This window comes from Phyllobates terribilis, unplaced genomic scaffold (genome assembly GCF_046119375.1).
Source record: "Phyllobates terribilis strain yellow unplaced genomic scaffold, ASM4611937v1 Scaffold_4__5_contigs__length_816908805, whole genome shotgun sequence".
NCBI classification, from domain to species: domain Eukaryota; kingdom Metazoa; phylum Chordata; class Amphibia; order Anura; family Dendrobatidae; genus Phyllobates; species Phyllobates terribilis.
This window is the reverse complement of record NW_027362764.1, coordinates 93,628,180-93,648,611: the sequence shown is the minus strand read 5'-3', so window position 1 is coordinate 93,648,611 and position 20,432 is coordinate 93,628,180. Positions and strand designations below refer to the sequence as shown.

Genomic DNA, 20,432 nt, shown 5'->3' with positions numbered 1-20,432 from the left:
TATGCAGTCCTCAGATCAAGTGGTAAAATCTGTTGACAGGCACCCTCAAATGGGTCCAGGGCTGTGTTAAAAAAAACAAAACAATAATTATTAATAAAAACTATACTCCTCTAATGGATCGGTGCCGCTCTTCCATACTTGGTACTGTGTCCCCTACTGGTAGCATTAACAACTGACTGAAGGCGTCACATGACCACTGCAGCCAAACAGCAGTCACTGATCCTCTGAAGCCTTAACAATCCATTTGAACATGTAGAGTGATGATTCTTCTTGTTTAGATGGAACATGAAGGCTGCAGTGGTCACGTGACACTCCTAGCTGCTTTTTTTATGCCAAGAGACCAGCTGGGGACAAAGTACTGAGTGTAGAGGAGCGTCGCTTATCTGTGAATATATATATATTTTTTTATTTCTTACACCACCTTGGCCCATTAACTAATTGTGGACTGACCATAAACTTGAAAACGTCCGGGCAATTTGCATATTACTCTGCATTAGCATTCTAAAACATCATTACAGAGTAAGCTGGAGCATAGTGTGGCCTGCTCTTAGACGCAGCCAGACTCCTGGTTTATTACGATCTCTGTCTTTGTGATTGCTGCATACACAGCGCTGAACAAGCTCTCTACATGCAGTATAGAAAACACTAACAGTGCTTCCTCCTCTGGACCCAGTAATCGTGATTGTCGGATGCCAGGCTGCTTGGCTCTAACAGAATCAGATCAGCTTTGCTGTACAGCCATTGAGCCACTACACAGTTTATGAAGCTGTACTGTTAAGCTCTTCAACTGTTAATATTCACCCTCCGCCATTAAGAGCAGCTGATTGGTGGAGGTGCCAGGTGTTGGTCCCCCACAGATCTGAAATTGATGGCCTAGCTTTGGGATAGGTCTTTAGTGTAATAGTACTGGAGCAACCCTTTAATGTTCCACTCCTGGAAAACCTATTAAAAGTCAATAGCGGTTAGAAGTCATGTGTTAAGATGTGAGCTCACAGCTCACTTTTACCCTCGCCCCCTCGTTTATTACTTGTTCCCCTCATTTCATTGGATAACTTATTTTGTCTATTTTTTTTGTAAGGCAATTTGGTAGTGAATGTTAACAATTTCTCTTTGTTACCTTCATTCCTAAATAAGGAGTATACAAAATTAAGGCGTTGGAAATCTTTTAAAAATTTCTGGCAACCATTCAAATACTGATCCAGCATATAGTTCATGACTCCATTATTATTGGAGATTCTGATGTTTGTGTGAACAGAGACTAAGAATCAAATTCAAATAAACAAGTAACATAGACAATAAATTTCAGTACATGCATTGGTCGTAGGAGAGCTCCAATGAAATTTTTGTAAATTGTGACACAACCTGTAGACAATGAGCAGAAGAAAACGTGTGTCTAATACTGACGTAGAAGAAAGCCGTTCTGCTGTAATTTTCACGCATACAGCCCCTCATCTAAGCGTATCCCTTTGTGTACCAGTGCATGATAAATGCCTATTTACACAATGATGTTTCAACTGGACTGCTAAAGCAATACAACATATCTCTAGGGCTTGATTTTTGATTTCTCCAGGCACGAGGCCAACCATCACTTTTATAATAACCCACCATGCCGACGACTTCTCCTGCCTCTTCTGATCCATATCAATAATAATTTTTCCTTGCAGGAGCCTCCATTATGTCACCTCGCTTTTTAGCGCTTACAGTATTCCCTTTCCCCTATAATGATCACTTTAGGATCATTAATGTGGGTATCAAAGGGGGTTTAAAAGGGTAATGAAGTAATAAAAATATATTACACAATTGTTGTTATACCTATTAGTAGACTCCAGAAAAGGGAATTCGCTGCACAACTATTCACACCTTAAAGCGTTTAAATAATGGCCGCAGTGGTAATGTAGGAAGAAAATAAAACGTAATGTCCAATTATGTTATTGAGAAGAAAATGTCATTTTTATTTTAGTCACTTTCTTTGTTTTTTCATTTTTTATAGAATTTATATTGTAGGATTGGATGTTTTTGGCTGTTCTTCGAACACTTAGCCATGAGGTCAGTCTACTGTTGTGAAAGCCAGAATTGAAGGACACAAGATCTACAACCACTAGAGGACCAAATTGCTAATGTTATAGCCAACTCCTAGCAAATATAATGGAGACAGAATTACCAAAAACTAACTTTTTGACAGTGCAGACAGTCTTAAAAGGCGGCAAATGTATTAAAGTTTGTGAGGCTTGGTAATTAATAGTCAACATTTATGTGTTTAGTTGGCTCTCTTTGGTCCACAAAATTATGACAATTTTTTGCTCAATTTCTTTATTTTTTTTTAATGCTCATCAGTGTAATTTACCTCTTTTTCTCTGCAATTTCCGATATGCCACATCTCCTTGTTGAGCAGGTAGAAATGTTCTCTAGAATGGATCTAAAACATGAAATGTGTGGCAAAGCATTCACATTTTTGACACCTGTACAGTTAGGTCCAGAGATATTTGGACAGTGACACAAGTTTTGGCTTTTTACAGTGCAGGCTCTCAGATTTAATTTGAGCGTATTCACATCCTAATTAGAATAAGAGATTAGGAATTACAGCTGCCTCTCTTTAAGTGACCAAAGGTAATTGTACAGTTATCTCAAAAGCTCTTTAATAGGCTGCATGGGCTATTTCCTTGTTAATCCAAGATAAATTAAACAGGTAAAAGGTCTGGAGCTGATTCCAGGTGTGGCATTTGCATTCGGAAGCTGTTGCTGTGAAACTGCAACATGCGGTCAAAGGAGCTCTCAATGGAAGAGAAACAGACCATCATCAAATAGATGGCAGACATGTGAGGAGTGGCCAAATCAAATTTTCGATATATTTTGCAAAAAAAAAAAAAGAGTGCACTGGTGAGTTTGGGAACTTAGAAAGGCCTGGACGTCTACGGAAGACAACAGTAGTGGATGATCGTAGAATCCTTTCCATGGTGAAGAAAAAACATTTATAACATCCACCCAAGTGAAGAACACTCTCCAGGATGTAGGTGTTACATTATCAAAGATACTATAAAGTGAAGATTTCATGAGAGCAAATACAGAGGGTTCACCACAAGGTGCAAACCATTAATCAGCCTTAAAAATAGAAGGGCCATATTAGACTTTGCCAAAAAACATCTAAGTTCTGAAAAAGCAGTCTTTGGACAGATGAAACTAAGATCAACCTGTACCAGAATGATGGGAAGAAGAAAGTATGGAGAAGGCTTGGAACGGCTCATAATCCAAATCACAGCACATCCTCTGTAAAACATGGTGGAGGCAGTGTGATGGTATGAACATACATGGCTTCCAATGGCGCTGGGTCGCTAGTGTTTATTGATAATGTGACTGAAGACAGAAGCATCCGGATGAATTCTGAAGTGTACAGGGCGATACTTAATGCTCAGTCAACCGAATGCAGCAAGGTTTATTGGACGGCGCTTCACAGATGGACAATGACCCAAAACATACTGTGAAAGCAACCCAGGAGTTTCTTAAGGTAAAGAAGTGGAATATTCTGCAATGGCCGAGTCAATCACTGGATCTCAACCCCATTGAGCAGCATTTCACATGTTTAAGACAAAACTTAAGGCAGAAAGACCCACAAACAAGCCACAACTGAAGTCAGCTGCAGTAAAGGCCGGCAAAGCATCATAAAGGTTTGGTGACGTCCATGCTTTCAGGCAGTCAAAATGAACATTTTATTTGTGGTAAAGTTAGCTTGTCCAATTACTTTTGAGCCTCTGAAATGAGAAGACTTTGTAGAGAAACAGTTGCATTTTGTAAATGTTTTACAGCATATTTTTGTTCAAACCGTTTAATGAAATCTGAATGTCTACACTTCAACTGTATCTCAGTTGTTTTATTTTAAAATAGTGGCATGCAGAGCCCAAATCATGAAGAATCGGTCACTGTCCAAATATTCCTGCACCTAACTGTATCTTAAAAAAACATCCCAAATGTATTTTGCTTCCCTCTTAAAGGGAATCTGTCAGCAGGTTTTAGATATGTAATATAAGAGCAGCATAATGTAGGGACAGAGACCCTGATTCAAGTGCTGTCCCTTAGTAGGCTGTGTTTGTTTCAATAAAATGTGTTTTTTTTTCACTAGAGGACAAGCTGCCTTGTGCCTCCTAGTCCAGCCACGCACACACCACTGATTAGCAGCTTTTTGTCAATGTACAGTGTAGAGAGAAAACCTCCAATCAGTGGTGTGGGCGGGGTTATACACGGATCAGCATTCTGAGCTCTGCTAGATCTGCAGCAGAGAAAACTGTAATTCTATCACAACTGCTGCACCCAGTAACCTAAATGACACATGTCCGGAATCAGGCTCTCTGTCTCTACACCATTCTGCTGTCGGATTACATTGCAAAACCTGCTGGCAGATTCCCTTTAAACCAAACACATATGCCGCTTCCCAAATACGCTGTATGTTATATATTGCTACTGATTTATTCATGTTAACCTTTGGCATTGTTGCTCAGGGTTTTCTTTAACATCCATTTCATTACTTAGTGCGGCTTACAGTACAATTTACCTGTAGTATACACATGTAGACCACATAGGGACTACGAAAATAGTCCCCATCTACAACTTCTGGCAGGAAGAGAGCATAAAACTTGGCAGAACCCGTCCATTTCTGTGGGATTGGCCGACCTTTTGATGTTTATGGGGACTCTACCGCAACAGTTGAGTTCTGGAGAGAGAAGGTTCAGGCAGTGTGAGGTTTAATTGTCCCATCCTTTTGTCTCCTGGCATTTTCCTTACAGTAAATGACAATGCTCAAAATAATATGTACAGCTTTCTGCTTTATCAGGGATATTTTCCATTGATGTAATGCTTTGTTTTCTTTGCTCAGGTAAATACCAATTTTCGCCAACAGTCAACATGCCACACGATGACACTGTGATCATTGAAGATGACCGGGCCCTACCACTGCCTTCTCAGCTCTCCGATCAATCGTCTTCCAGCTCTCACGATGATGTAGGATGCATTACTGATTCTGCCGGAGCCTGGTCCAAAACCGTAACTAGTGAATCTACCGAGAGGTGGGTAAGGTCTGATATAGACACAACTCCTACATTGCCGATTACCGCATGTGAGAATCCATGAAGGAAATTAGTTTTGTCCCAAAGCAGTCCACAAATGATAAGTAATTTTGATTTATTCAATCTCTTCTACATCATCTGCCGCTGAGTAAAAATCCCAAGTGCGATAAGCCACTAATAATTGATGATGGAGGTTGTAGAGTTTCCGCCCCGAGACCAGTGTAGTTCTTCAAATTGCCTGTAGACGCCACTTCGTTTTACAGGTTTGTGCGGCTTTCAGAGCATAATGATACCCAAAGAGATGATCGTCAACATGAATTTGATAATTATTAGACAGTCTTGAAGATTTCAGTCCTCCCTGCATAATTGGGGAATTATGCATTAATTTGCAAGCCCAGTAATTATGTACATCAATAAGCAAAATAAACCTCTCTGTGGAGCCACCTCCTAAGGCTGTCGTGATAATTAACACAAGCAGTGAGAATTATTATAGACGGCTTCTGCAGTCGGGCCTTCTCCTGAGTTTCCTTTGAGTGGATCAGCAAGATTTTGGAGAAATGAGTGAGAGAGCGCACCTTCCCCGTATTGCTCCGCTCAGCTGTTCTGCACACAGCTGCATGTGTGTAGTTGTCTCTTGTACAACCACATGAATTCACATCCCCGATATGGCGGCATTACCATCTTGAACACCGTGCCCTCATGACCACCTGCTGAAGGTGCTAAAGTAGTTTTAATCCCCTACTATTGAATGGCTAGGGGATTAAAATTTGCAAAAAGTTTTTTTTTTTGTCCTAATACATCGGAGATGAAGTATGGAATGTAATTTTTCAAATAGGTTTGACTTAGTGCGCAGTCAGATGGCCGTATAAATCTGATAGAGATCGGAACACTGTGCACAGACTGGCCGGTGGCTCTCCCGACCAGGGCGAGACAGCCGCATGTATTTCTATGCAGCTTTCACTCGGGTCTGGAGTGCCACTGGCCAGTCCGTGCACTGTGATCCCATCCGATCTCGGTCCAACTTATACGGCCATCTGACTGTGCCCTAATTTATAGTCAATCGTTTTAGGTCTGAAGCTCCTACGCAGATTAAAAACAAATCATATCACCTGCTCCTTCTCTTGACACCTTTTCATGATTACCCTAATTCTTGCTGTTGTTGCTGTCTAATGTGAGAAAAGATGACTGGAGGTTCTGACAGCAAAAGGCTTGTTTGTAGTCTGGTACCATGGAGACACAAAGTCCTGCATGGGAGCTGTGTACACAACATCTGGTTGCTTCTTGTTATTGTTTGTTTGCGACCAATTTCTTAAGTGGACTCTTGTTTAAAATAAAGATTAAATCGGCAACATTTATTTGTCAATATTGTCAGATAACCTTGAATAATCCTACACTTCAAACAGTAAAATGATGGTCTGATGAAGAGATCTCGTCAGAGCGTAAAAGTATCTTACTGGCAGATTCTGTCCTTTCATTGTCATCCTTTTTGGCAGGGACATAATCCGGTGTGCAGCGTACAAAATGAAATAATTTCAGTAATGTAATACTGTAAGGTCAGATGCATCTTGCCCTGTGAGTACAGCTACTTGGTGGTTAGAGAAGCTCTTTACAGCTAGAGCTCAGTATGTGGTTGGCATAAACCAGGCCTAGTCTATCATTATCTTTCAGGTCTATACTGTACATTCAGCTGCTACTTTTCATGTAGCCTCATGAAGATGTTGACTATTTCAGGTAATTTTTTGAAAAAAAAAATTTTTTTTATGAGTCACAGTTCTCTTATTTGTGATGCTAAAAATAATATTTTTGAAAAAGCACGTCTCACAAAGTGATTTCTGCAATTTTAGAATTTGTTGGAGAAATCTGCTGTACGCTCAAAGGGCAGTAGTCCTCAAAAAGAACTCATTGTCTGAATTAATATTTATTTTATTTTCATATATTACTTATATATGAATTACTGAATTACTTATATATTGTAAAAAATATTCAAATCTTGCATTTACACAATATATTTTACAGAATATGGAATGACAAAAAACAATTGTAATTAGAAAATATAAGTACATTAGGCAAAAATTAATATTTTATGATTTAAACTGGATCTTTCTACAGATTTCATAATACAAACTGCATATGTTTAATAGTTCTTAGACTCATTGAGGCTGTACACATCAGAATTGCTTTACAATTCTTTTTAGAAAGTTTAAACTCCTCTTCCACCTACATAGACTGATCGACAGCGCATCAGTGTTCCTCCACCCTGCTGGTGTTGAAATCTCACACTGCTCAGTACAAGCTGCAGCTGTCAGTCAGGCTTGGTGGGTGGAGAACAGATTTGCTTGGTCTCATCAGGTCTCCCATGCTATAGCTGAACTTTTAAACTCCTCATTTTAATATGAGCATTAGAATTGACAATCATTATGACCTCGATATCCAAAGTAAGTACACCAGTTTCATCAGGTCTAATGGATCTATTACCATATACATTTTGTATTGTGAAATGTGATGACAAATCAGCTTTAATTACTATTAAAAAGAAAAAGTATAGCAAATATATTTCCTTTAAAATCTGGTGCCGAGGGAGGACATGTGTAGATTTACCCGTTCAGTAGATTAGTAGACTTGCTTGTTAAAACGCTTTTACCTTAGGATAGCTTCTTTGTTTTGTTTCTTATTCTCCATCTATACCATGACCCACACATTCTTAATGGATGCTAAAACTGCTGCAATTCCTTTAACTCAAGGCGTTCTCCCTGCTGTAAAAGCATATTAGTCATAGGAAAGTACTCAAAAAGCAAGTAAAATGTTCTTCCCGTATCCACTTGTATAAAGCGATCACATATTAACAGAATGCTCTTTTTTCTTTAATACAGTATGTCTGACATCTGAATATTAACTTAATAAAAATCCAGTGCACCTAAAGTATTAGAACTGACATTGATGCGTTCTTTTTAACCCATAAGAGAAAAAATATTTCCTCAGATAAAAGAATCTAAATGTTTTATTCTTAGAAAGGTTTGGTTGCATTTGTAGGAAACGAATTAGAGCTTCATTTTTATGATGCCTAGCTCCAAATCCTCTGCGTAGGTGTATGATATTCTGTGCTACATTCAGCCACCACTAGAGGTTTATTAGAGTTTTGCTGTGTTCTGTTTATACACAAAAATTGTCTCTTCAGAGAGGAAGAGGACTTGAACTCTAGCGCCACCTATCGGAAGTAACAATCCTAAAAGTCAGTATTGACCTTTTTACAAGCTTTGCCACTTGACTTGGGATAAAAGCCAAACCAGAATCTCAATTTGCAGATGTGTTTCTGGGTGTTGCCCCTCCTCAGTTCAAAGCATGAGATTTGATTAGCTTTTATTCTAAGTCATGTGGCAAGGCTAGTTAAAAAGTCCATGTTGACTTTTAGGATTGCTCCTTCCAGAGATGGCACAGTAGTTCAAGTCATGTTGGGATTTGAAGAGACAATTTGTATGTTTAATTTCCCAAAGGAGCATTGCACTGCCTGTCAGCCTCCTTACCCTGGCATGCCACTTTCCGTAAGGAGAAACGTTACCCCTTAGATACTACATTATGCAGTAAGCTCTCCCTAGTGAAGGGCTAGATGGTGATCAGTCAGTGACTCTCTAATGTCTATTTAAAGGGGTTGTCCTTAGGGTAGGTCATCAACATGAGATTGGCAGGGATTCGACACCTAGCATCCCCACCGGTAATATTAATTTGAGCTAATCTGCAGTTCTTAGTGTTGGCCACTACACAGTGAGTGGAGCTGTGCTGTTCTGGCTCTATTCACTGTGTACATCTGTCCAAAGCTGGCAACATCTGGTTATGGGGGTGCCTGGTGTAGGACTCCCACTGATCTGATATTGATGACCTATTCAATGGACAGGTCATCAATATATTAAGGTCGGACAGCCTCTTTCGGACTTATATTAAATATTTTTTAGCATCTTGGATGATATTATGATTTGGTCTTTATTTTATTTGCCATGTCTGTACCATGTTATTACTTAAAGGGGTTTTCCCATAAACAAAGTTCACTTTAATTAATAGATCTTGGAATAAAAATAAGTTCCACAATTGGATGTGTTAAAAATAAAATGTTCCTGTGCTGAGATAATCTTATAAATGTGCCCCTGCTGTGTACTGTGTAATGGCTGTGTCTGACCGTACAGGAACATGGTCTGATCATACCACAGCTCCTGGGCGGTGAGGAAGCAAAAGAGTATACAGACATTACCGCTGATTCTTTTCATGAAGCAAAGCTGTTTTTAAGCAATGTTTTGCCTCAAAGAAAGAATCAGCTGTGATCCCCTGCTGTAATGTCTGTATACTCTTTTGCGTCCTCCCCTGCCCAGGAGCTGTGGTATGATCAGACCATGTTCCTGTGGTCAGACACAGCCATTACACAGTACACAGCAGGGGCACATTTATAAGATTATCTCAGCACAGGAACATTTTATTTAAACACATCCAATTGTGGAACTTATTCTTATTCCAAGATCTATTGATTCAAATTAACTTTGTTCGTGGGAAAACCCCTTTAATTTGTATCCTAGTTATTGTCTTAAGTTTATGGCAATGTGTAAAACCCTTTCCATAGAAAATATTCCATAAAACGCTCAGAATAAACAGCCAGCAAAGCTAAAAACAGGGCTCGCAGGCTGCACAGTTCAATTTCCTGCAGTCACTGGGTTGAGACAGACAAACAGAGGGGGAGACGCATGTTCTGTGCAACCCCGAGCTCCGAGGCAGAGACTTGGAGCATTCACCATGGACAAAAGGGGGTTATCCAAACAAGCCTGGCAGCTGTTCTGAATCACAGAGGGAAATGTAGGCTGTCCGGCATGACATTATCTCCTTAATCCTTCATGAAAATATTATGAAAACAAAGTGCGCAATAAGAAGGGATTAATATTAGGAATGTTAATAATATGCAGGGTCACCGGGTGGCTAGTCTCTTCCCAAATCAGTCTTGGGGATGGGATGCGCGGCTACAGAAATCATCTGATGAATATTTTAATAATTGGAAATAAGAAGGATGAATGTGCTGGTGGGATGCAGCTTAATGACGGTGCTCAGTATTAATCTGGACAAGGTGACTTTCAGGAATTTTTGTTCGGTAAATCGCAGCTCGGGTCACACCGAGTCAATGCATTAGATACATGTGTGTAAATTAGATTTGCTCATTTTTCAAACAATAGATGGAGCTAGAAAGGAAATTAATGTTGATGAAAGGACTTAATGATTAGAACAGAAGTATAAGGGATTGGTCCAGGATTTAGGAATTCCCTTGCAAGAGAGGGATAACATGACCCTCAAACTAAGGCCTTTGTCCCTATAATCACGTTGTCTGTAGAAAGGGATCTTTTCGGTCACCATATTTGCCTCAGCAGAAGGGATGCTATGGACACAATCTTTGAACTCTCCTTTTCCCCTCCCTGCGCAGTGACCTCTGCACAGTCCACAGAGTATGTCCGCAGCACCTTTCTATGGAAGTCAATTAAAGCAGTTATCCAGGATTAATTTTCATTTTAGTATAGGCTTGCTGACGTAGAAAATAATACACTGTTATTCTGGCCCTCCCCAGGTTTAGCACTTTTTCTCTGCCGCTTCCCTGGACTTTGTTGACCTGTTGCAGCAGTGACGTCACAACTGTATTACATATGACCACTGCAGCTAATCATTGGGCCCAGTGGCTTGTGTTGTCTCCATTGACATCAATGCTGAGCCAAAGAGTAGGACAGCACAGTGGCTCAGTGGTTAGCACTGTTGCTTTGCAGTGCTGGGGTCCTGGGTTCAAATCCCACCAGAGACAACATCTGCAAGGAGTTTGTATGTTCTCCCCGTGTTGTGTGGGTTACCTTCGGGTTCTCCGGTTTTCTCCCACACTCCAAAGACATGCGGATAAAAAATTAGGATTGTAAGCCCCAATGGGGACAGTGATGATGATATCTGTAAAGCGCTCTGGAATTAATTACTCTGTATAAGCCAATACAATGTGTGCTATAGCCGTGACGTGTCAGCTGCTTAGACTGAAATTGAAATTAATCCCGGACAACCCCTTTAATCATTTTTGACAGTGGTTTTTATGTCTACGTGGCTGCAGTACAGCAAAATTCTGGACCGCTATTCACAACTTAGATTACCTGTCCAGACAAGATGTCTGCCCCCATAATCATGCAAGTAAAATACAATTGATGCCTCTTCTTGGCTGGCCACTTTTTGTGCCTAGATTTTGCTGCATGTTGGCGCACAATGCCACATCTCTATTTCGGGTGGCACAAACAGTGTTTGAGACACATAATACTACTAAAACTAGCTTCAGCAATTTTCGAGGTGCTGTCACAATAGTAAAGCAGCCCCCAATATGTTTCATAGGTAGTCGGAAGAGAGCTCAGGACTGAGAGCGGTTATGCTTGAAACGCGTGTCCTTTTATTATCTTTGTTTTTTTTGATTTTTTGTAACTATTTTTTTTTTTGTAACTATGGCTAATGAACTATATTAAAACATTATTTTATTTCCTGCGGATGCTGGATTTTTCCATTTTGCTGCTATAGTCCTAAAGAGATACTCTGACGTTAGTGGAGTTTACGATGATAAACATTGATGGCATATTAGTTGGATGCGAAACCTGTTTGGTAGGACTTAAAATTGCGATCCTTATGCTGAATTTACTAGTTTTATTATATTTGTAGTAACATTTCTAAATGTGTCCTGACCAGGTTTGTTTTCCTCCCCGCAGCACTCTGAGCCCAGACGTAGATCCATCACTTGCCTTCCAGAGAGAAGGATTTGGACGCCAGAGCATGTCGGAAAAGCGCACCAAGCAATTTGGAGACGCTAGTCAAATAGACTTTGTTAAAACTCGGAAATCGAAAAGCATGGACCTAGGTAAAGAATGTGTGTATTTCTCTCTATTCTATGAAACCAACGGCAAATTAATTTCACCAGCGCTACAGCCATGTGTGCCGCAGATGGTTCCCCGGCCGCGGTGCCTTCCCATTGTTAGATCTTCCCATTAAGTGGTATCCATGTTCTTTTGGGATTTTTTCCTTGATCCCCTATCAGCAGCTGAGCATCCTTTTAGTGTCATCTTTTGAAATGCCTGAAAGATAATTCCTAATAGTTCTAATTAAAATTCTTCCAATGCAATATTTCCATCATCACCATCATTATAGCCGTCTGTGGTGGCATACATTATGTGGAATGTTAATACCCCTTATTAAACCGCTTTACAAGGTGCTGCCTCCCAGAAGTCTGACGGGGGGGCGCCTGCGTTCTCAATGTTTGCCATAAAACCATAAGAATAACATAATAAGATGGGATTTATCCTTCTTGACAATTTCATAGATAAAAGAGCTCAGCGCTTTCCTTTCTCACTCAGTGGGTGGATTAATTCTCTAAATATCTTTTCTTTTCCCTCCCGATCCTGCCAGATGATGGGATATTCGGCAGTTGGGCAAGCATTGGCTGTGTGTCTGCGATGTCTGCTGTGAGCTGTGATAAGCAGATACTGGGACTTATTCAAAGGTCATCTCACAGCTGATGAACTGGATCATAGCGGCATTATGTGAAATGCGAGCTGTGGAATATCAGACACGCAGGCTGCAGCTCATTATTAGAAGCTCAGGGAAAGTCTAAATCTAAGGATTTTAGCATCCTATGCTTTATTTTATCCATGCATGGTATTCCCATACTTGCCATATGACTTTTAATACAGAATTTTGAATATAGTCCCATAAATGTATTTTTTAATAGTTTCTATTTATAGACAGTTTAATGGTTACTACAGATGAGCAATTCGATTTGCACAGTCATTGTCCGGCATCTAGTTTGGTCCTACATGAAAGCCGGTGTTGACTTCTGTGTCCAACATCCTGGGTGTCGCTTGTATTTACTAGGCCTCAACACAAGGTCACAACTTTATGGGGCTGGGTAAGCGGAAGGGGCACCTAGGGTACCGGGTGCAACAATGAGCACTAGTTGCTATGCAGGCCCCGACCTTGGAAGCCGCGGCCCCGACCTTGGAAGCCCCGGCCCCGGCCTGGCAATACAAATCAAATTTCTCCTCTCTAATGAATATCAATTGAATTGCGCTCCATTCCCTAAAGTTATGATAAGAATATACTAAAAAGAGCAGTTCTCATATTAGTCCTGGTTGGCTGGGGTAAGTTCAAATGGTCTATGACTGCATCAAGTCAAGACCCCTCTTACAGGAACAGGAAGGGGGTAATCTGACTCCACTCCCTACCACGTAGGAGGGATATGTGAGCTGTGGGGTGGTCGTGTCAATGAATGTAACAAATTACTGATGGGCATCATGCCCTTGTACCAGGCAGCAATGTTGGGAGTGAATTCCCTGCAATCCTATTTGGTTATTTTTTGACCAAACCGGCTAATAAATGTAACGATGCCAGTAATATTATATTAGGAACCTACTTGTTTGAACTGAAACTTTAGATTTTATGAAGATTTTGTAACTGCATGAAGTGTGATATAAATCACTGTCCTGTGAATAGATTTGCGGTCGTCCTGGGTTCACCGTGTTGTAGCATCGGCATTGATGGATCTCACTGCGGATTTTCAAAATATTAGGTTGGAAATGAGCAGAAACTGGGCAAACTCTTGACATTCGATTCGCAGCTACTGAAACAAAGTGTTTACTTTTCGATTTAATCTCAGCCGCTATTAGTTTAATTGACTGTCTGTGCCAGAGTACTTAGGAAAGCAATGTGACTTTGCCAGCCAGTGGAGAGCAAGGTATTATTTCCCTGGGATAATGAGATTAAATGGCTCACAATGTAGAATTTTAGATGTAATAATAAGGCCAATCAATAGTGTGGCTTGATATAATTATGCAAGGAACGGACATTTCCATCCCTCGAGAAACCTGGAGCACTAGTGTCACTTAATAGGAAAGTGGTACCCAGATAATCTGCACTAAAATTCACTTTAACCCCTCGTATTATGGAGTCTTTTAAGGAGATAATTTCCCTGGAATTCTAACAAAACAAATAAAATGTAACCCACTAATATTCAGATGCCTAAACCCTGACGTGTGCATGTAAGCAAAGCACTAACATGAACTAATCTGCTGTCCAGTATTATTCCACCTCTTCCACACAGAGGACTTAAAGGGGTTGTATGAAATGAGAGAAATGGATGTTCCTTACAGCTCCACTGTGATCCGCAGCTCGGGCACGTTACAGTGAATGGGAATAATGGCCCCATAAGCTCAATCCTACAGAACTAGCCCACTATGCTATGCGTATGGGGACTTTTCTCTATCAGATGGGGAAGAAAGACTGGGGCATGAACGGCGCTGCTAAAGGTATCTGGTAGCAGCCAATTTCCCTCTCCCCATTCAGAACGCTCGGTGCACTGTTTATGTATGGTGGAAGGTGGGAAAAGTAGTGGTTAGCCTGACAAGCATTCACCCAACCACTATTGAAGGTGTATGGTCACATTAAAGGGAGTCTGTCGGCACAAAACAACTGTTCTAACCAAGCACTGCAACTTGATACACCCCTGGTGTGGCCAAGCGGTTCAGTGCACATTCCCATCTACTTGTTTTCCATCTATCTCCACCTTTCCCTGGTTTCTGTAATGCCAGAGCTGTCCATCAAGGAAGAGGGAGACTGAGATAGACGGAAAAAAGTAGGTGGGAAGGTGCACTACACTGCCCGGCCATACCAAAGGTGCTTGGTTTGAACAGTTATTTTGTACTGCCAGATTCCCTTTAAACTGCAATACCAGAATCCGACGCATGAGAATATCTTAAAAGCCATTTTTGTGAAAGCTGTGTGTCAGCCATTCTGGCCAAGTTTTCAGTCCTACTGGGGCTTTTAATCAGATTTCTTAGGGAGCTCTATGTCAAATCTGTCTGGGTATGTGGACATGATCTGCTACCAAGCCTCAATGATAGACAGAAGAGTTCACGCAATATACCTTCTTGTGGCCAAAAACCTCCCCTTATCCCCATACTACTTCCATATATAAGTCTGTAGTAAGTATCTGTGAGCACAATGTATATCAGCCATCTGTCACCTCCTCCCTGCTTCACTAGTTTCATAGGTTTAAGGTTGAAAGAAGACATAAGTCCATCTCATTCAACCTGTAATCCTAGCGTGTTGATCCATAGGAAGGCAAAAACCTTGTGATTCACATGCTGAATACCCCATATTAGGGGAAAAATGTCTTCCTGACTGCAAATATGGCATCGGACTAGTTCCTTGGATCAACGTCCTATAACCTGCAATATTATATTTATCAAAAAAGACATCCATGCCCTCCAGGCCATACTATACCTCACCCCCTTATGCCTTGCATGGCCAGTGTCATGGCTGTGTGGTCTCCGGTCTGCACCCCTTCCCCATTCCTGCTCACATTGATGGCCACAGGCAGCGTCATGTCATATTCTCTCCATCAGATTATGATTTCTGCAGACATGTACATGGATATTATTGCCCATACTCAAAATAAAAGGACAATGCTCGGCCTACTGATCTGGTTTGTTTTCTTTCCGTGTGGGAATGTCAATGCAAAGCTTTCCTCTAAATGCAATAATTAATAAGCGGCAATTAATTGTAATGACCCGGCCGTCCTAGATGAGATGCAATCATCGTTATTCTGCTGCGTTCGTGTTCGGAATGATCTGCTTGTGGCATGAACAAACGATGCAAATAATTAACAGTTGTTAATTCTCTTTAAGTGGGTGACGCTAACATTAATAACATGAGCGCCTGCGGTGTGCAGCCATCTACTGCATGGTGTCACTTCCAGGATTAAGGTGGGAATAAGGATTCTGCATGAAGCGGCTGATATTAATGTTCCATTGTTTGCTGCATGTGGAATGTGGGCACTAACCGGGCTAACCTTCTTACATTTACCTCTTTAACAGTAGCTGACGAGGCTAGGATCAGTGCAATGGCTGACCACAATGCAGGTAAGAGATTACGCTGTTGCTATAGAAATGCAGGTGAAAGCAGATTGAGACAGAAGTAGCATTGGCATTGCATGTCGGCATGACCTTTGTGAGGCTGGCTGGCCTCTCTATCCGCTATGAGTACTCATTACCGGCTCGTGCTGTATGACACGCGCTGTGAAGAGCTGACCGGTGTATTTGGAGATGATCAGCTTCTTGACGTGCATGCTCTCCTATTTTTATGTCCAGGCTCCAAGTACAACGTGGGGTTTTTAACCATTTATTTTGTAAATATTCTTAAAGGGGATCTGTCCCCAGATTGCACAATACCGATGGCATACAATACTGTGCAAAAGATTTAGGCAGGAAAAATTCTGCAAAGTAAGAATGCTTTCAAAAATAGACATGCAAATAGTTAATTTTTTATCAATGAAAGTACCACTCCAGTTTTTCTTCTTATTGCAGCTCTGGAGTGGTGTCACTAATCTAAGTTCCCTGCACTCCGTCTTCATTGCCGTCTTCATCTATTGTCTGCGCCGCTCCGATTGTTTTCTCCAGTTCTTGACTTGCCGGATTGCTCCAGTGTTTACTGGGCGGGCGGAAGTCACAACTAGTGATGAGCGAGTATGTTCTGTTAACCCTTTCGCTAAATATGCTTGGACGAGCACCGAGTATTTACAGCGTGCTCGGTGATATGTTTGAATTACTCCGACGGTTTGACGGCTTTAATACATGTGAGGAATGTGTAAGAAGCAGATATTCCTCACATGTATCAAAGCTGTCAAAAAGTCGCAAATCATGCACACGGAGTGATTTAAACACAGCACCGAGCAGCTGTAAATACTCAGTGCTCGTCCGAGTATACTCTGCAAAAGGGGTAACAAAACATACTTGCTCATCACTAGTCACTAGGGTTGAGCGAGTATGTTCTGTCCGAGTATGCTCGGGCCGAGCTCCGAGTATTTACAGCTGCTCAGTGATATGGTTGAATTGCTCCCGTGTGCATGATTTGCAACTGTCTGACAGCTTTATTACATGTGAGGAATGTGTAAGAAATAGACATTCCTCACATGTAATAAAGCTGTCAAACAGTCGCAAATCTTGCACAGGGAGCGATTTAACCATATCACCGAGCAGCTATAAATACTCAGAACTCGGCCCGAGCATACTCGGGGACAGGGTTAATAGAACATACTCGCTCAACACTACTAGTCACAACGCATTGTTAGGCTATGTTCACACGTTGCGTTTTTGCTGTGTTTTTTTTTTTCTGCAGCAAAACCTGCTCTCTTGACAGTGAAGTTACTGTCTCAACAAAGCAGGTTTTCCTAAGATTTTGTTGCATTTTGTTGCTGCGTTTTTGGTGCGGGTTTGTCAGTGTTTATTTGTCTCTTGTGCATGCTGATAACGTTTAGTGCCAAAAAAATAACCCAATTCAACTTCCTCCGGTTTTGGTACCAAAAATGAAGCAAAACCTGATACCTGTGTTTTTTCCACTACCCATTGCTTTCAATGGGTGAAAAATGCTGTAAAAACGCTGACATGTTGAATTTTGCAAAACCCAAAGTTTTACACAAAATACGGAGGACAAAAAAACAAGGTGTGTGCATGAGATTTCTGAAATCTCATAGACTTTGCTGGTACTGTAAAACGCAGGTAAAAATTTACATAAAAAAAGGCTGAAAAAAACGCAACATGTGAACATAGCCTAAGATTGAGAGCGGGAACGAGGCTCTCATAGACTTGCATTGAGAGCTTGTGACCTTTACCCCTGACTTCTGGCCTGTTAGACGTTGCGGTCACAAGATGTTGGTGCAGGACCGGAGCGGCGCCGAGAACCACTGAAGATGGCAGCTGATGAGTATAATACTAGAGGCAGGAAACTTACATTACTGGCACCACTCCAGCACTGAAATAAAAAAAATTCTGGAGTGGTGCTTTAACAAAATGCAAAGTGAATGAACAAAAAAAAAATCTAAATGAAATCGCTATTTGTTGTGATCATTTTTACTTTGCAGCATTTTTTTTTCCAAACCGGCACAAAACTATTGTACATAAATGAATCTATTAGGCTCAATGAGGCAGTTGTGCTTACTATAAAAATCCATATCTGAATAGCTGTATAATTTTTGGGGGAAATTTTCATCTCCGTTGTTTAAATTAGTATGTTGTGAGTCCAGTCCTAGTTAGACTAATGAAATGCTCATTTTATTATCAGGGTTATTCAGTCACTGTGACAAAGTAGATACATCAATGTCAGCAGATCTAAGATCTATTTATTAATGTATGCAGATTGTGTAGTGAAATCTGGATTCGCACTTGGTTCAATTTTCATTGATAGAAATTTCTACAGCTAATTTTTCCATCATGTTTTCAATGGGTTAAACAGAAAAATTCTATAACACATACGTGGCTTGAAGTCACAGTGCTCGAATACTTTTCAGAGTTTGCGAAGCAGCTGCAGACGGAGGCACATGTGACCAGAGCTGTCCATCAGCCTCCTCCAATAGGAAAACACTGCACATGGGAAAGCTGTTTTCAATTGGATGAGACTTATGGACAGGTCTGGTCACGTGCTTCTCCGTCAGCAGCCGTTTTGTGGACAGTTCCGCTGTGCAGTCAGTGATGAAGGCAGCACTAACAAGTGCAGGAGGAGAACCTGTCAGGGTGCAGTCAGATGGCAGTATAAATCAGACCAAGAGCGGAACGCAGTGCACGGACTGGCCAGCGGCTCTTCGAACCAGAGCATAGAAATACATGAAGCTGTCTCACTCTGGTGGGGAGAGCCGCCGGCCAGTCCGTGCACTGCTTTCCGATCCTGTTCCAATTTATATGCCCTACTGATTGCGCCCTGTATATGACGAAGTGCCACAAATATCCACAACACCTCTGTTAAAATCCATTCAATGCCACGGCCCAACTATCACTATCGGAGCCAAAACCAGGAGTGGGTGATAAATGCAGAATTGGTGACTTGTTTCTATTATACCTTTTCTCTGATTGTTCCTCACCTGGTTTGAGAGAAAATCCCAAACTGAAATCTGTGGCTGAAGATTTCTGAGGGCGGATTTGCAGTTTTTCCCTGCCACGCAATCTGCCTCAATTGTTATTTTATTGGATTCCAATAGAAAATAAAAAATTAGATGCGTGCTTGGCGTGGAATTTGTGGCAAATTCGGAACATGCTCCTAACGTTACATTTGTGTATGTAGATAAAAAAAACTGGTTGGACTGGAAGATTTCAGGTAACCTGGCTTAATAGTTTTAGATAACAGAACAAATAATCTGACGTTTATGTATCAAATTTACATTCTCTCCTAAGAAAATTTGCCTGACCCTGAACTTAGACCTCAACTTTTCCTTAACGGGAAGAATTATGCGATAGCCATTAGTCGATAAATTATGTAGTTTAACAGCTTTTTTTTTTTTCTCAATGATCAGCTGAAGAAAAATGACTTCTGAGTAATAATGTTTTTTTTTCCTGAGCAATTAAAATAATGTGCCTTGTGCAATTATGAGTTTCTGTGATTTATTAATCCAACTTAGCTTTTGACCTTTGGAATGCTATTTTAATTAGGCCGAAGCCGCTCGTATGTGGGAATTTCGTGTTCCTGTTGGATACTTTCCATTTGCACTTGCTGCTCTGCCGGCATTTTTCATTTTCTAATTCTGAATTGCTTTTTACTGTCTGAGATCCAAACCTGAAATTCCAGGAATAATGTATTTTTTTTGAATGTTAAAATAAGAAAGTGTATAGTACAGTGGATTCCCACATCTGCACTAATGTTACTTTTTACACGTAATCATTTATTAGAAAAATTTAGTTTTAGCTGCTTTAAATATTTAAGAGCCAAGGTCCCCAACCTAGACATAAGGACCCTAGAAATAAATGCTAAAATTTAACAAGGAATATGGTCTTACTTGTTCTTTTGTTTTTGTTTGTTTTTCTTTAGTGAGCAGCATTTTTTGCATGATAATGAAACAGTCTTGTAGAAATCCTACAGAGAACAAAGGGGTTAATCAGCTGCTGATCTGTTCTATTTTTGGCTGATAATAGACTGAAGCTAAAGCCCCCCCCGTCTCACATAGCGAGATCGCTGCTGTGTCACGGTTTTGGTGACGCAACAGCGACCTCACCAGCGATGTCGCTATGTGTGACACTTTGCAGTGATCAGGCCTGGACCATTTTTTGGTCGTTGCCCTCCCGCTGGTCAGCACACATCGCTGTGTGTGACCAGCGTGACCAGCGATCAGGCTGGTAACTATGGTAAACATCAGGTTACTAGGGGCACACGCGCACCTAGTAACCCGTTGTTTATCATGGTTACGAGCCTGCTAAAGTGAGCGGTAACCTCCCGCTCACTGTAGCAGAGTGGTAACCATGATAAACAACGGGTTACTAGGAGCGCGTGTGCCCCTAGTAACCCGATGTTTACCATAGTTACCAGCCT

General features: G+C 41.0%; 1 protein-coding gene across 1 annotated transcript in view; it reads left to right on the top strand.

Moving 5' to 3' along the window:
- The window catches only part of PARD3 (par-3 family cell polarity regulator), a 693,471-nt gene that overhangs the window by 375,946 nt on the left and 297,093 nt on the right, over nt 1-20,432 (top strand). The window contains exons 13-15 of the mRNA XM_073676896.1: nt 4,865-5,054; nt 11,801-11,949; nt 15,959-16,003. Of these exons, the coding sequence (XP_073532997.1) occupies nt 4,865-5,054; nt 11,801-11,949; nt 15,959-16,003 (384 nt within the window). The remainder of the gene's footprint in view (nt 1-4,864; nt 5,055-11,800; nt 11,950-15,958; nt 16,004-20,432) is intronic.